Here is a 16,459-nt window from a genome sequence, read left to right on the forward strand (position 1 = left end):
CATAAAAATAAAGAATGAAACATGGGAAAACCTATGCTCCGGAACTATGAGAAATACAATAAACACAAGATTACGCATGATACAATATAATTGGTTACACAGGCTATACGTCACACCCCAAAACTTAAATAAATGGGACCCAACAGTATCAGACAGATGTTTTTGCTGTAAAAAGGAAACGGGAACAACAATACATGCAATTTCGACATGTGAGAAAGTGGAAAAATTTTGGGAAGATCTAAACCAGATATTAAATAAAATCACAAAAAGCAATATACCAAAAAACCCAGAGATCTTCCTTCCAAGTAATATAAGAAACAAACAATTTGGACTCGATTTGGATGGAGCACAAAAAAAGATTTATTATGATAACCCAAGCTGTAGCAAAAAAATGTATTATGTCAACCTGGAAATTAGAAGACAACTTGAGAATACATCAATGGTACATAGAAATAAATAAATGTATTCCATTAGAAAAAATAACATATAATTTAAGAAATAACATCACAATATTCAAACAAATATGGGAACCATACATGAATTACAATAGAGAAATCCTACCATGAACCTCCATCACCTAAAATGACAGAAGGAGAAGACAACGAAATGAACTGACTCAGTATATAAAAGTAAAAGATAAAAACTTCTTGTTTATTTTATTAAGTGACGACATTGTTTAACGGATTTAATGTATCTTATAGTTTGAACTTTGAATAAATGGGAAGGGGGAGAGGGAGGGAGGGAAGGGAGGGGGAAAAAGGGGAGAAAATTACACTATATATTCAAGAGAAAAATGTCTGTATGTATTTTGGTCAGTATGGTTTATTGTGTGAAAAATTTTAAAAATTTTAGCTTGACAGATTAAAACAGAGGAGTCATCAAGAATGATAAATGCTATAAAAACAGAAACAGACACTCTAGTACATAAGAAAAAAAGAAATCAATGACACTTTTAGAAAATATTACACAAAACTATACAAATCAGAATTACGAGGAGATGAGAAAGAAATGGAATTTTTTTTTGCTGAATGTCGAACTTCCAAGGATGGAAGAAAGAAGGGATAGAATTAGATACTCCCTTCATAAGGGAAGAAATCAAAAAGGCCCTGGGCATCCTACAGACCAATAAATATTCAGGAGAGAATGGAATCCCATCTGAGTTTTATAGACAATTCAAAGAATTATTAATGCGCTGTTAATGGATGTTCTGGACCAAGCAGTGGAAACACAGACCCTCCCAGAATCATTCACAACCGCAATTATTACAGTGTTACCAAAAAAGAATAGGGCCCACAAAAAACTTTGTAATGCAGACCAATATACATGTTAAATGTTGATCATAAGATACTAGCAAAAGTATTGCCTAATATGTTAGGACAATACTTTCCAAAACTGATACATACAGACAAAGCAGGATTTGTTAAAGGAAGGCATTCCTCAAATAGACTTGGAAGATTCTTAAATACACATGGCAAAATCTGAATGAAATCCAAATATTACAGTCTCCCTAGACTGGAAAAAGCATTCAACCATTTGAAAATGCTTTTATTAAAAGCACTGGAAAAATTTGGTAAAGGCAGAACATTTAAAAATTGGATAAAAACATTATACCATTAAACACAATCTAAAATAATAACAAATAATCAGATGTCAGCAGTGTTCCCTTTGAGTAGATTAAGCAGACAGGGATGACCCCTGTCCCCAGTGCTTTTTATTTTAGTGAGTGAACCACTGGTGGAGATGATAAAAGTGGATCTAGATATAAAGGGGTTCAAAGTGATATTGTACCAATCAGACCTGGCTAAATCTTCAGAAAAATTACATGGTACATGAGAAAAATATGGAAGATTAGGGAATATTAGAAGAATATAAAAGTGAGATAATGCTATTAATAAATTTTGAATATGAAAGATACCAAAAAGGTAGTAAATTTAAGTGGAAAACGGATGGAATATCTTGGAATAGCAACTGACAATAACTGGCAAAATCTGTACAAAGTAAATTATGTTCCTCTTCTTGGAAAGATAGAAAAAGACATACAGAAATAGAGAGGCTTACCAATTACTTTGGTGGGAAGGGTTAACTGTGTCAAAATGAAAGTGATGCCAAGACTTCAATACCTTTTTCAATTGCTGCCTATTCTGTTACCTAAAAACTTTTTAAAGTCTCTAAACAACCATATCAAGCAGTTTCTATGGAATAATAAGGTACCAAGAATTGCATTGGAAAAACTGACATGGGATTACAGGCTGGGAGGACTTAGATTTCCAGATTTTAAAAAAAAATTACCTAGCTGCACGGGCTAGATTTCTTGCAGCCCTCTTCACTGAAGACAACCCCCCATCTTGGGTTCAAATGGGACTTTTCTCAATGGAGGAGGAGGAGGAAGCAAAGGACTTTGTGTATAAATGGAGTGTCAAATCACTAAAGAAAAAGACAGATAACCCATTCTAATAAATATGATCAGAACGTGGCAAGAAATTAATGAATGAATAGGGAAAAAAGTAGGGATATCAATAAAAGCACCATTGTGTAAAAATGTGTTATTGTCTATGAACATGGGCAACAGAATATTAAATTTGTGGTAATGAAAATGTATAAGCTACATTAAGGACTGTTACATGGAGGAAACTCTTACGCCCTTTGAACAATTAAAGCACATAAACAGAGTGGCCAATGGGACCTTCTTCTGTTTTCTCCAGCTAAGATCATTCTAAAGACCCCACCTGAAATTAGTGAAACTGAACAAATGGTTTGGATGGGGAATACATCCAAATTTATAACAAAATTGCAAAATACTCTCCAGAGACAAAGTGCAAAACCAAGGTTGTAGAGGTCAAGGGAAAGATGGGAGTTGGAATTGGGTGTGGTGATTTCAGAAAGAAGCTGGTCAGATTGTAAAAGGACAGCATGACATCAATTATAAATGCATGATATGGATTGGTTGTTTAATTTTTTGCACCAATTATATCTTAATCCACAAAAGATACACAGATCAAAAGCTGAATTCTTAGAAATGTGTTTCCTATGTGGGACTGAGACAGGAACTTTTCTACATGCCACATGGTCGTGCGTGAATATGAGACCATTTTGGCAATAAATTGCAGAAAAATTGACCAAGATAACAGGAGTGGCCTTCACGTGCGACCTATTATGTAACTTCATGGAAATAAGCAACAAATTGACCAAATATCAAATCTCATTTATAATAGCACTGGCAGTAGCTGACAAATGTATCGCAATAACTTGGAAGTCCAAGTTATACTTATAGTACAATGGACTGTGGAAATGAACAGCTGTATACCTATGGGAAAAAAAAAATCACAAACAACTTAAAGAATATATATGACACTTTTGTAAAGGTCTGGCAGCCATTCCTGGACCACATAGGGGCCCAGTTACAGAAATAAAAAGGAACAAAAAAGGTATAAAAGTAACATAAAAACGTAGTTTCCCCAACTGTACTCTATATATTTAAAATATATGTAAGCTCTGACAGTGAACAGATCTGAATGTCTGGAGGGGGAAGGGAAAGGAGGGAGGGAATGTTTTGTTTTTGTTTGTTTGTTTGTGAGAAAAAGTTTAATATATTGTATACTTAAAATGTTAGTATGTATAATTTTTGAAAAATAAACAAAAATAAAATATTTTTAAAAAGGATGGGCATCTACAGTATGTGTGGAGCCAGAGGACATGGGGACATTTTTAAATGAATGTTTTACAATGTGTTTACTGTGGAGCAGGAGTTGGAGTAACTAAAGGTAGCCTAGGATATGTCTTCACCAATAGTGAAGAAGTGTTAGCTGTCTTAGATCATATCAAGGTGTATAAACTTACCAATCTTAGGTCAATTAGGCTTATATTCTCAAGTTTCAAAGACTAGATTCAGAACAAAATGCTCTGATAGCTGGGAAATTCAGGGCCAGGGGGTGGGGGTCAGAATCTGAAGATTTTGGAAAAACCAGGGAAGACCATGATGAGAAGAAATTTCTTCCAGAGAGTGGTGGACATAGAATTCTCTACTACAAAAGGTAGTTGAAACTAAAACAGTAAAAATATTGTCTAGTTAAATTGTCTTCTTTCAGTTTAGAAGAATTGAGCAATATGAGCAGAAAGCTAGAAGAGGGCTTTGGACTTGAGTGGTCTGCCATCATCTTACTAAAGGGCAGAGGAGGCTCAAAAAAAAGTTGAATATCCCATTCAAGCTCATATTTCCTATGTTTGTAAATACAGGAGATAGGTAAGAAAATTATTTTAATATTTTCCATGCCCCATTCTTTGATTTATCACTAAATTCTGTCATTAAATTATCAACCAGAATTTATGTCAACAGTTCTTTGTTTCCAACAGCTATCACTCCTGAACCTTCCCATACAACCCTAACCAAAACACTATATCAACAACATTAAAGATCTTCCTGGACTACAGGTCAACTGAATATTTAGTTTTCATTCCTTTTATATATACACATGTTCTTGTTTTTTCCTCTTCTTGCATGTCAATTATACTAATATTGCTGTTTGTGTATTTTATGTAACTGTAAAGATGCAACACCCAACCCCAGCCAACCAATTTTCCCTTGCAACCGCTGAAACCGTGTCTGCCTGTCCCGCATCGGACTTGTCAGCTACAAACGAGCCTGCAGCTGACGTGGACATTACCCCTCCATAAATCTTCGTCCGTGAAGCCAAGCCAAAGAAAGAAGAAGAAAGAAAGATGCAACACTTCCACCTATAAACAGTACTTACTATTGGCCGAACACTTTTTTCACTCAAATGGTGGAATCAACTCAGCAGCCTTGGCCTCCTCTGATCAGATGTACATCCCCTTTCAAATCCATTCTTCTTTACTATCTCTGCAACTTAAAACTAACCTGTTTGCTCACTTTTCCAATCCAGAAGTATTAACTATTGCTCATTACATAAGAATTGACTGACCTATTGAGCACTTCCAACATTTTCTGTTTATACACCAGCACAATGGTTGCCATTGTTGCAGATGATGTTTATGCTCATATGCCATCATGTTGAAGTGTTAGGAATAATGAGACCACTCTCAAAATTGTCAGCCAGAGAAAAGTAAATTTATTGACGTGCTGTCAGCCTTAATATAGAGCACACATGTGCCCTGGCTTCATGACATCTGAAATTGAAACGACCTCATGACGTAGCTACTTTGAGTAGGCCAAGGCTTCTCAGTGAACCTGCGGGTTCATCTGAATCACTGTCTCATGGTTGTAAGCAGTCACAAGATGGGAGCTGTTAGCGCTGGTTCTGCCCATTCCCTCCAAGCATACCGCTACACAGCTCCCCCCAGAACCAGCGGTAACCGACCAACTGGCTAAGCGGTTCTGAATTAATGCGGACATTCTGCGCAGAACCGTGCTGGGAGAGCGAAACCAACTTGCCATGTATGGTGCCATGCCATGGCATCGTGTATGAAGGCTGCTGGAGGAGGATGTGACATTTACCAAACATATTTACAGTGCTCAATCTATTGGAAGTAGGAATCACGTGAGATGTTTAACTTCTGCAGTTGCAAAATGTCAGAATTGATTACAGATAATTAAAGTTAAGGCATATGAGAAATCCAGAACAGTATCAAACATTTGAGACGCATTACTGAAACTGAAAGTCCATACTGTGAGAAGGTTGTTGGTAATCGTGAGAATCTACAGTGCTAATCCCAAAGTCTGGTAGGGAAGAATTAACTTTGGAAAGTCAAGTAGCAGCTAAAGTCTCCAATTAGACACAGGAGCTGCTAGGTGGCGCTCTGCGGAGCAACTGACCTGTGCTGCTTAAAGTCTGCTGGGTGGCCGTCTGTACTGAGCGGGAGACTGAAATCTGTTGTGAAACCTGTTGTGATCTATTTTGTTGGCAGTCGAAGGTCTCAGAATCATCATCGACAGGTTGCATTTTTTTTAAAGTTTTAGATCTCAGGTTAATACCTGGGTCTCAGAGTTTTCCATTGGGGTGGTGGCTGGCTGCCCTTTGGTTCATGTAAACTTCCCTGGGGGAGTAAGTGGTTGTCCCCCAGATCGCGGGTCTCTTCTCTAGTGAGGAGGGGTCGCTAGTCGTTCCCAGGTCAAGTGGTCTTCCTTGGGGGAGTAACTGGTTGTAATATTTGAGTGCTGCTGAGATAAAAACCTCCTGAAGTTTGAAGAGGCAAGTTTTAAAAGACTGTGCTGTCGTCGGCAGCAGAAAACTTGCTGATATATCACCACTTCAGCTTAATTGAGTTTGGGGTGCACTAACATTTTGGAAAACTGAGACTTCAATGCTCTGCTATGTCGATCAAATACACACAACCTTTTGATGTATGCAGAGTTTAAAATGTTACGGATATGTGTATTCCCTGATGTTGTGGCCAGTTAGCCCGACATGCTGCTCAGTTTGTGAGGCACAAAAACAACAGTTTAGGTCTACTCTGGGCCACCAAAGTAGCGAGTAAGTTGGATAACTATCTTTCAAACTTGTGGCAAATTTAGAGTTTTTCCAAACAGTTGCCTTCTAGGATTCTGTGTCCTTTTGCTGTACGGTCAATCGACGATGATGGGAAAAAGCCACTGGCCTCCTGGTAATTTATTTGCTGACATTTGATGTTACGCTGATTGATTTGTAGTCCATTGTAGCTATGGTCGACTGGAGGCAGTGCAATATTAAGATCAGCTGGGTTAAGCAGTCCGTTGTTTGTTGTTGGCTCATTGCTGTTTCTACAAGGAAGCTGCTTGTTGCAGAAGCTTGCAGTATTGCTGCAAGCAAATTAATTTGAGCTTGGGCTTGCAGAGTGTCTGTTGTAGGGTCTAGCGACCCTTCGGAGTCACCTATGTGGCGGATGATGTTTATGGTCATGTGCCATCATGTTGAAGTGTTAGGAATAACGAGACCACACCTGAAGTTGTCAGCCAGAGAAGAGTAGAAGCATTTATTGACATGCTGTCAGGCTTAATACAGACACACAACATGTGACCTGGCTTCATGACCTCATTACATAGCTACGTTAAGTAGGCCAAGGCTTCTCAGTTGACCTGCGGGTTCAGTTGAATCACCATGCCTCATGGCTGTAATGGCTAATTGCCAGTAGATAAGAGGCTGCTGTGTCTAGCTGTCACAAGATGGGAGCTGTTAGCGCTGGTTCTGCCCATTTCCTCCAAGCCTACTGCTAAACCTTCTAATATTTTCTCATCTGAATGAGAACATTATCTTCCTTTTTTCCATTGTAGTGAGAGATGTCCAAGATGATGCCTACATTGAATCATTAATGACAGCAATACAATTGCCATGAATTTCAATTAATAATTAACAATATATTGTTGGGAAACAAAGCAAACATCAGAATACTTAAATTCTCACTAATATATTCTGCTGAGATTAAATATTTTATTATAATAAAAGGTGCTCAATTCAGAGGGGAGAACATAGAAAAATTATTTAAAAATTATAAAAGTTAAACTACACTGCAAAGTAACTTTTACTATATGCAACAAATAAATAAGACATGGGTCAAATACAAATATTAATGGAAATATTGAAGCTGGGAATTTATCTTTTAATCATACCTCCAAATCCACTCGGTGAGCCTGTGTGAGCTTTTGAATTTCATTTCTTGCTTCAACATTAGAACTTTTCTCTCTCTCAAGCCAATGTTTCACATTTTGTAGATCCATGCTCATAACATCAATAAGTGCATCCTTTTCAATACATTCATTTCGCCAATGGTTTAACTTTTTATTTGCAGCTGCCAATTCTTCCTGAACCTTCTGAAGAACAAGAATTGGTTTTTTTTAAAAAAAAATCAGACATTCTTCAATTCTTGTTTTGCACACAAACAAAATAAATGAATATCATGAACATACTGAACAAAGATAGAAAGAAAATAGCATGCACGTGTGGTGGCATGCCACGAGGCAGGCGAATCGGCCCCGCTTGTAATCCATGTGGCGGGGCAGCTGGCCAAAATGGCACTGTCGGAGGTTTCCCCTTCTTCTCAGCACTGGGCTCAGAAGCCCGCACTGGGGTACCACGTGAAGCCCGAGTGACGTCAGCACCCCCCAGTGTGGTTCTCAGCCAGGTCCGGGCTGGGAGTACAAGTCCAGCCCAGCAGAGGGCAATAAACCAGTTTTCTGCTCACTGAGCTCAACCCGTCTGGTTGTGTGTTCTTTCAGTAGCAGAGTAGCTGCCGCTACAATTGGTGACCCCAACTGGTTCAAAACGTCTTTGAACATGAGCGAACCTAGGATCAGTGCTATAGCCGTCAAGCTGCCTGACTTCTGGGTTAAGGAGCCGGAGACCTGGTTCGGCCACACGGAGGCCTAGTTTCACCTCCGCCAGATTTCTTCCAACATGACCAAATTCTACCATGTGGTTGCCGCCCTGGACCAGGCCACTGCCAAACGTGTGCTGCACCTCATTCAGCACCCACCCACTGAAGACAAATACGGGACCATCAAGCAAGTGCTCACCAGATCCCTCAAGACTATCCAGGCGTCAACGTTCCACTCGGGTGCTGCACCTCGACGTCTTGTGGGACAGGTCCCTGGTGGAACTAATGGATGAGATGCTCGCGCTCCTGGGTGATCACACCAACTGCCCACTCTTTGAGCAAATTTTCCTCGACCATCTGCCCGACGATATCCGACCAGAGGAAGGTTGCTCAGAAGGCCCAAGTGCTATGTCTCGCACGATTCCCGGAGGGCTCGGCGGTCCAGCAGGTCACGAGACATGGTCATGACCACACCAAGCCCGCCCCTAGAGCTGCGGTAGAACACCCGGCCCCTGCAGGGGCCACTAAGAGCATAACCAGGGGCACCGCATCCAATCCGGGCCTCTACTTTACTTCTACCACCAGCACTGGGGAGCCAAGGCTCGGAAGTGTCAGCAGCCCTGCTTGTTCCAGGGAAACGAGCAGGCCAGCCACTGTTAATGGCTGCGGCGGCTGGCCAAGGACACAGCCTCCTCTACCTGCGGGACTCAGTCAGCGGCCGGTGCTTCCTCGTCGACACTGGGGCCCAGATCAGCTTCATCCCAGCCACGACCATCGAGTCCAGGAACCGACCTAGAGGACCTCCCTCCCCTCTGTGCGGCCAACACAACAGAGATCCGGACGTATGGGAACAAGACAGTCCACTTCCAGATCGGCTGGCAAAAGTTCCCGTGGAGGTTCAGTCTCACCATCCTGGGTGCCAAATTCCTCCTTGCCCACGGCCTCCTGGTGGACATTTGAGGTAGGCGCCCAGTAGACGACCGGAATTTCCAGGCTTCCCGCACAGAGCAGCCGCAAATGGCCACGATCAGCATACCCAGAGAAGAGTTCCAGCGATCCTGGACGAGTTTCCAGCCTTCCTGAGGCCACAGTTTTCTGCTGCCTCACCATGCCACGGGGTGTTCCACCACATCCCCACCCAGGGTCCACCGGTTCACACCAAGGCACGCTGGCTCCTGCCTGACAAGCTACAGATGGTGAAAGAAGAGTTTTCACATCTGCTGGAGCTGGGGATCATTCGGCACTCCGACAGCCCATGGGCCTTGACGCTCCACCCGGACCCGAAAGCCTCCAGCAGCTGGCGCCCCTGCGGAGACTATCAACAGCTCAATGAGGCAACAGTTCCTGACTGTTACCCCAACCCTCACATCCAACCTGGATGGTGTGAGGGTTTTCTCCAAGGTTGACCTGGTGCATGGGCATCACCAAATCCCGGTGCACCCTGAGGACATTCCCAAGACGGCCATCATCACCCCCTTCGGCTTGTTCAAATTCCTTCACATGTCATTCAAGCTCAAGAACGCCCCTCAGACCTTCCAGCACCTCATGGACTCTGTGGGCATGGACCTGGATTTCGTCTTCATTTACTTGGACAACATCTCGTTGCCAGCAGGGATTGGGTGCAACACAAGGCCTACCTGCGCATCCTCTTCTCCTGGCTGGCCGACTTCGGCCTCACCATCAACCCAGCCAAGTGCCAATTCGGGAAAGAGTCGATGCAGTTCCTGGGCCAGACCATCACGGCCTAAGGAGCCACGCCCACCTCTACGAAGGTCGCCGCTATCAAGGAGTTCCCACATCCGGACAACCTCAGTGGGCTGCAGGAGTTCGCAGGTATGGTCAACTTTTATAACCGATTCATCCCAGGAGCCGCACACATCACGCAGCCATTATTCACCCTCATCACAGCCAAGCACAAAACGGTCACCTGGACCCCAGGGGCCTGCAGTGCATTCGAGGCCATCAAGGACGCCCTCGCGAAGGCTGCCGTGCTCGCCCACCCACACATCGACCTGTCGATGCCTCTGCCACAGCCATCAGTGCCGTCATGGAGCAGCGAGTGAATGGACAATGGAAGCCGCTGGCATCCTTCAGCCAGCTTCACCGCCAACCAGAGGACAAGTATTGCGCCTTCGACCGTGAATTACTGGGCATGTACCTGGCGGTGCAGCATTTCCGCTATTTCTAGGAGAGGACTTTTATCATCTTCATTGACCATAAACCCCTCACTCAGGCGCTCGCCACAGCAAAGGATCCCTGGTCGACCCGCCAGCAGCGTCATCTCTCCTTCGTGTCGGAGTTTACCACCGACATTCAGCACAAGGCGGGGAAGGACAACGTGGTTGCCGATGCACTCTCACGACCGGCCATCTGTGTGCTGACACCCGGCCTCGACCGACCAGCTTGCCTGGGACCAGAAGTCCGACAAGGAGAAGCGAGTCTTCAGGACTGCCATCACGGGCATCCGGTTCCGAGACCTCCCGACTCCTAGCAGCGAAGGCATCCTGTGTGATGTCTCCATGGGCACCCCGCAGCCAGTGGTTCCCCAGCAGTGGCACAGGCAAGTCTTCCATCACATCCACAACCTTTCGCACCCGTCCATCAGGTCCACGGTCCGTATGGTGGCCGAGCAGATCGTCTGGCATGGGCTGCAGAAGCAGATCAAGGGCTGGACCAGAACATGCAACACTGCCAGATGTCCAAGGTGCACAGGCACACCAGGGCACCTGTGCAAGAGTTCGAGCACGTCCGGGAACGGTTCAGCCACATTCACAATGACATAGTCGGGCCCTTACCAGTTTCCAGGACAACCATTACCTGTTCACGGTGGTAGACCGCACCACTCGTTGGCCTGAAGCGATCCCAATGCCGGACACCTTCACGGACTCCTGCTCCCGAGCATTGTTGCACAGTTGGGTCGCCCGGTTCGGCGTTCCGAATCACCTCAACAGCGATCGGGGCGTCCAGTTCACCTCTGCGTTCTGGGCACAGCTTGCCAACAGGTTGGGGATAGAGCTACACCGCACCATAGCCTATCACCTGCAGGCCAATGGGCTGGTCGTGCGTTTGCACCACTACCTTAAGTCGGCACTTATGGCCCGACTCACCGGTCCCGACTGGGTGGACGAACTGCCTTGGGTGCTCCTGGGCATCCACTCCACGCCCAAGGAGGATCTGCAGGCGTCATCAGCTGAGCTGGTCTACGACGCACTGCTGGCAATGCCCGGTGAGTTCATCAATGTGCCTCACAGTCCCCAGTGGTCACCGCATTTGCTACTTCCCCACCTCCGGGCCCACTTGGACTCCTTTGCACCCCCACCGCCGCCTAGACATGGCACACGGCCATCTTACATCCCCAGCGAGCTGCACTCCGCAGAGTACATTTTTATTTGCCGGGGACCGTCCTAGGCACCTCTGCAGAGATCTTATGAGGGGCCGTACAGGGTTGTCCACCGTTCAGGGTCTACGTTCACTCTGGTCATTGGCGGCAGGCGGGAGCAGTTTACTGTGGACACCGCACCGAACCAGTGATTGTGGCTCAGCCCAAGAAGTGAGGCCGCCCAGCTAAAAAGGACATTGGTGCCAGTTCTGGGGGGGGCGGGGGGGCTGTGTGGCGGCATGCCACTAGGCAGGCGAACTGGCCCCACTTGCAATCCACGCGGCGGGGCAGCTGGCCAAAATGGCACCGTCGGGGGTTTCCCCTTCTTCTCAGTACTGGGCTCAGAAGCCCACACTGGGGGACCAAGTCCAGGCTGGGAGTACAAGTCCAGCCCGACTGACAGCAATAAACCAGTTTTCTGCTCACTGAGCTCAACCCGTCTGGTTGTGTGTTTTCAGTAGCAGTGTTGCTTCCACTACACACGTATGCAAGTGGGTAGGAGAGTACAGGGTACGTGTATTTGAATGGGGGACAGAGGAAAGAAAAGGAAATAACAGAGAAAGACAAAAGATATGTGGGAACAAGAGCATAAAAGTAAAAGGTAACTTATTTGATGGCACTAGAATGGGAAAGAGGATACAAATGTGAAGCATACAGAAGCATGAAGCAGAAATATAGATATGGGAAATATAGTAAAGAGATTGCTAGAGTAAGAATGGCTCAGGGAAGTGAAGTGTTTAAAGGAGAGAGAAAGTGTGGGAAAGTTTAAGAATGAAAAAGGGAAGAACAAAAGCAAAAGTGTTATTACAAGAGTAAGAATATACAACAGCAAGAATGGGAGAAAGCACACACCACATAAAACAGGCAAAAACAAGAGCACAGAAAAGCAAGGAAGAATGCAAAAAAAAATAGATAAATATGAGAAAGAAATGGAGAGGAAGAAAAATAGTAGTTAAAATTTATTTAAATAAACTGAACAGCTACTTCAAAAAATTCAAAGAACCTCCTACCTCATGATTTTCATTTTGTGACCAAATCAATTCTTTATAAGCTGCACACTGCTCATTCACTTTGTCATACAAATCTTTCACTCTGTTTAGCTGAAACAAGAATAAAAATAAGTAGAATAGAATGCAAGTTTAAAATTTCATATTTCAATGTCTATATACTTCACTTTTGTGAAATGCAAAATTAATATTTTTATAATTATAAACAAGATCATTTGCCATGCTCACAAATGTTTGTTATGTTTTGCATAATCTACTCTATTTCATTTTTTTAAAGCTCTGACAACAAATCTAACAAGTGTTCAAAATATAACAACCTTATCAGAACAACAAATATGGTTTCCAAAACTTCTCGTTGTCAAATTGTTTCTGCCATGATACCATCTTCATAATGACCTGTTTCCTATATTGATACTGGCAACTGGATTAAGTTTCTATGGATCCAATTTAAACATTGTTGGTCAATTACTGTATCCATACCAGATTTTCATTGAACCTAGTATCTAACATCTTGCTGCAAGGATCGATTTGCATTACTATTTGGACTATTCAGCTTGCATTTCTGACTGGAGACTTTGCCTCTCTGATATTTCTGTGGCTACAAATTCCCAGTCAGTGAGTTATCTTGCAGGTTCAGGGTTATCAACAGGCCACTACAGGACATTCTGAAAGGGGAGGGTGAACAGCCAATTGTCATGATGTACCTCGATATCAATGATATAGGGAAAAAAAAACAGGATGAGATCCCACCAGCTGCATATGGGAGTAAAGAGATAAATTAAAAATTAGGACTTCAAAGGAAGTAATCTCAGGATTATCAATGCCACTTGGTAGTCACAAAATAGTTAGGATGAACACATGGCTTGAGCAGTGATGGCAAGAGGGAGGGTTTCAGGCTCCTAGGTCATTGGAACTAGTTCTAGGGGAGGTGGGTCCAGTACAAACTAGACAACCAACACCTGGGCAGGAGCAGAATCAATGTCTGAATGGCATTGTTTGTAAAGTGCCTTTGCAGAAGGTTTAAACTCACATGGCAGAGAGATGGGAATCCATATAGAAAGACTGAGAGAAGAAGGACAGAGATCAATGCAAAAGATAGAGAAAAATAAGAGTGGAGTACAGATTGTATTTAAGTTTCTGCAGAAACTGCATGGGTTACTGGTGAGGCTGCATCTGGAATAGTGCACACAGTTCTAGTCTTCTTATTTGAAAAAAATAATACACTGGCTTTGGACATAGGATAGAGGAGGTTCATCACGTTGACTCCAGACACAAGGTAGTTGGCCCATGAGGAGAGCTCAAGTCACCTGGGACTTATACTCACTAGAATTCTGAAGACTACAAGTGTGTCTTATTGAAACATACAAAATAATGAAAAGGAGAATGAAGCAGGAAAGTCATTTCCACTGATAGGTGAGACAAGAACTAGGGAACATAGCCTCAAGATTCAGAAAAGTATATTTAGGACAGAAATGTGGGGTAACTGGTTTTCCCAGAGAATAGTGAATCTGTGGAATTCTCTGGTAAGGGAAGCAGTGGAGGATGCCTTATTAAATATATTTAAGATACAGTTAGCTAGATTTGTACATAATTGGGGAAATTAAAGGTCATGGGGGAAAGCAGGTACGTGGAGATGAGTCCACTCATGCTTCTGTTTCTTCAGTTCTTCTGTTAACGATTTGGCAAATAAAACTTGACCATCTTCCCATCCCCTTTTGCACGCTGAACAAAGCCAATGCAAAGCAAATTTGCTGTTTCTACTTCCGTGCCTTCAAATTGATCTCAATACAGCTCTGAGCATCTCAGTATGATTTACTTCAAACCAAGACTAATACAATCTCATCTCTAACACGGAGCTATGCTCAAGAAAATTACTGCAGGCATACTGTTCTCTCTTCTACTGTTGAAAGTGCCTAACTTGATGTGAAGTTTGTATTTACAGAGGGAGATAAACATTGAATAAGGTAAGGGCACCTGCTAGTCCAAATATTTCAATTCTTCCTTCCATGTTCCTGGCAATCAAACTAGCTCCAAAATTATAAGTACAATCGGTTTTCTACTTAAATAATTTAAAACCAGACAAGAGCTAATCACAAGGCAGAAGCAGAAAAAGGCTCTTCAGTTTACCAAGTCTGTCCCGTCATTTAATCATGAGCTGATCCATTTCCCCAGGGGGACAAGTGAGGTCTGGGCTGATGTCCCACTTGCCCAGAGAAAATGCACACTTTATACATTGCCTTTCCCTTCTCGATGCAATGATTGCCCCCTGGACACTGGCTGGCTTGCTCAGCAGGAGTTCACTGCAAATGGCCTCTCCTACATTATTGCGTCCGTAGCAACACCTTCTCGTCGGTGTCCCCCGTTTTCAGAGTTTGCTACGTCATGGCGCAACTGAGTGTCTGGCAGTATAACTGGGCAGATAGGCTGGGCTTGTTAGCCTTGGTTGGCACTCTGGGGTTCGTTAGCCTTGTCAGGCCATCCATCTAGAAGAAAACTCTGATGTAACACTTACAACCCAAGGACCTGGCTGTCACCATCCCAGCTTGCTAGGTTGTGGCTGATAAACCCCGGGTGTAAAGGTGAGCCAGCATTGCGCACACTGCACTGCATCTAAAAAGTCTATTGTGCAGGCTCAAAGGACATGCCCACGTCTATGATCCTTCCTAAATCTTTGTTCGCAAAGCCAAACCTTGATCCATTTCCCCACTCAGTCTCACTACCTGGCCTTCTCCCCATAACCTTTGATGCCCTGACTAATCAAGAATGCCATGGCTTATCAACCAAGATTGCATTTAACTCAGCTCCACACTATTACATATGGCCAGGGAAACCAAAATCACAGATGACTTTTCAAAATGAACAAAACTGGCTAAAAATAGAAACAGCATTATATGGCCCGAATGAAAACAACTGTAAACACTTTGTTGTGCAACAATACAAGGGCATCAGCCCTCAAAAGCATACTTTAAATGACAGCTAGAAAATAACAGTAGGACCATGCACAGACAACTAGGCAAGAACACCTGTATCCTGTCTGCCAAAGCTATTTGAGTTCTGGTTGTATTTTAATTCACCGAAAGGGAAACCAAAGCACAAAACACCACATCCAATTTCACTTGGAAAACTTTCAACCATTAAATCTTCTAATTTCATGTAAAACATCCCATGTTCCTTTGTTCACTTTTTTTTTTAAACCCCCCCCCCCCCATTGCCTCCACTCATTTTCTTCCCCCTCCTGGATCCATCTGCCCATCATCCTTCCTTTGTATAATTCCACCTCACCCCTCCCTTTCACTTTGCCATCTGTACTCTATTTTCCCAGCTCTGATGCAGGGTTTCAACCTGATGCATCTAATTTACCCATCGACTTCTTCCAAGAATTTTTTTAAATCCATTCTTCAACTCACTATTCTCTACATCCTCCTCCTTGATGCAGTCTGCAGTCTTCAGTTAGAACTGCCAACATCACGCATCTCCACATATAGATTATCCTTTTGATCCCGAGGGAAACCCATTCTTTCCTGAGCTATCCTCTTGAGAAATGATTCTCCTTAACCTTATGTGCCAAGGATATTTCATAACCTGTTTATTGCCCCTCCTAATCTCTTTCTGCATTCTGTACTCAAGGGAATTTTGTTTATTTATATTATCCAGATACAAATTATAACAATCAAAAGCAAGTATCAAATCTATAACATGAAGCTATAAATTGCAACCCCTCCCCCCACTAAACTAACTTCAACAGAAAAAGAAGAAAAAAGACATGGGAAAAGGAACAGAAATGAAATAAAAAAATAAAAAAGATAAAGTA

The 16,459-nt window shown here is 43.3% G+C and overlaps 1 protein-coding gene across 7 annotated transcripts in view; it reads right to left on the reverse strand.

Annotated features, from left to right (window-relative positions):
* Positions 1-16,459, reverse strand: part of ccdc171 (coiled-coil domain containing 171) — a 378,891-nt gene that overhangs the window by 256,527 nt on the left and 105,905 nt on the right. For 5 of the 7 annotated variants that reach the window (XR_011353507.1, XM_069924483.1, XM_069924477.1 and 2 more), the window contains exons 12-13: positions 12,652-12,741; positions 7,559-7,759 (exon numbers count right to left, since the gene is read on the reverse strand). The exons of 1 other annotated variant lie outside the window; for it this stretch is intronic. Coding sequence is in view for 5 of the 6 variants with exons in the window: in XM_069924483.1 (XP_069780584.1) it covers positions 7,559-7,759; positions 12,652-12,741 (291 nt within the window). In the remaining variant the exon portion in view is untranslated. The remainder of the gene's footprint in view (positions 1-7,558; positions 7,760-12,651; positions 12,742-16,459) is intronic. One more of the 7 variants, XM_069924468.1, reaches the window with a different exon arrangement.

Source organism: Narcine bancroftii, chromosome 1 (assembly GCF_036971445.1).
Source record: "Narcine bancroftii isolate sNarBan1 chromosome 1, sNarBan1.hap1, whole genome shotgun sequence".
NCBI classification, from domain to species: domain Eukaryota; kingdom Metazoa; phylum Chordata; class Chondrichthyes; order Torpediniformes; family Narcinidae; genus Narcine; species Narcine bancroftii.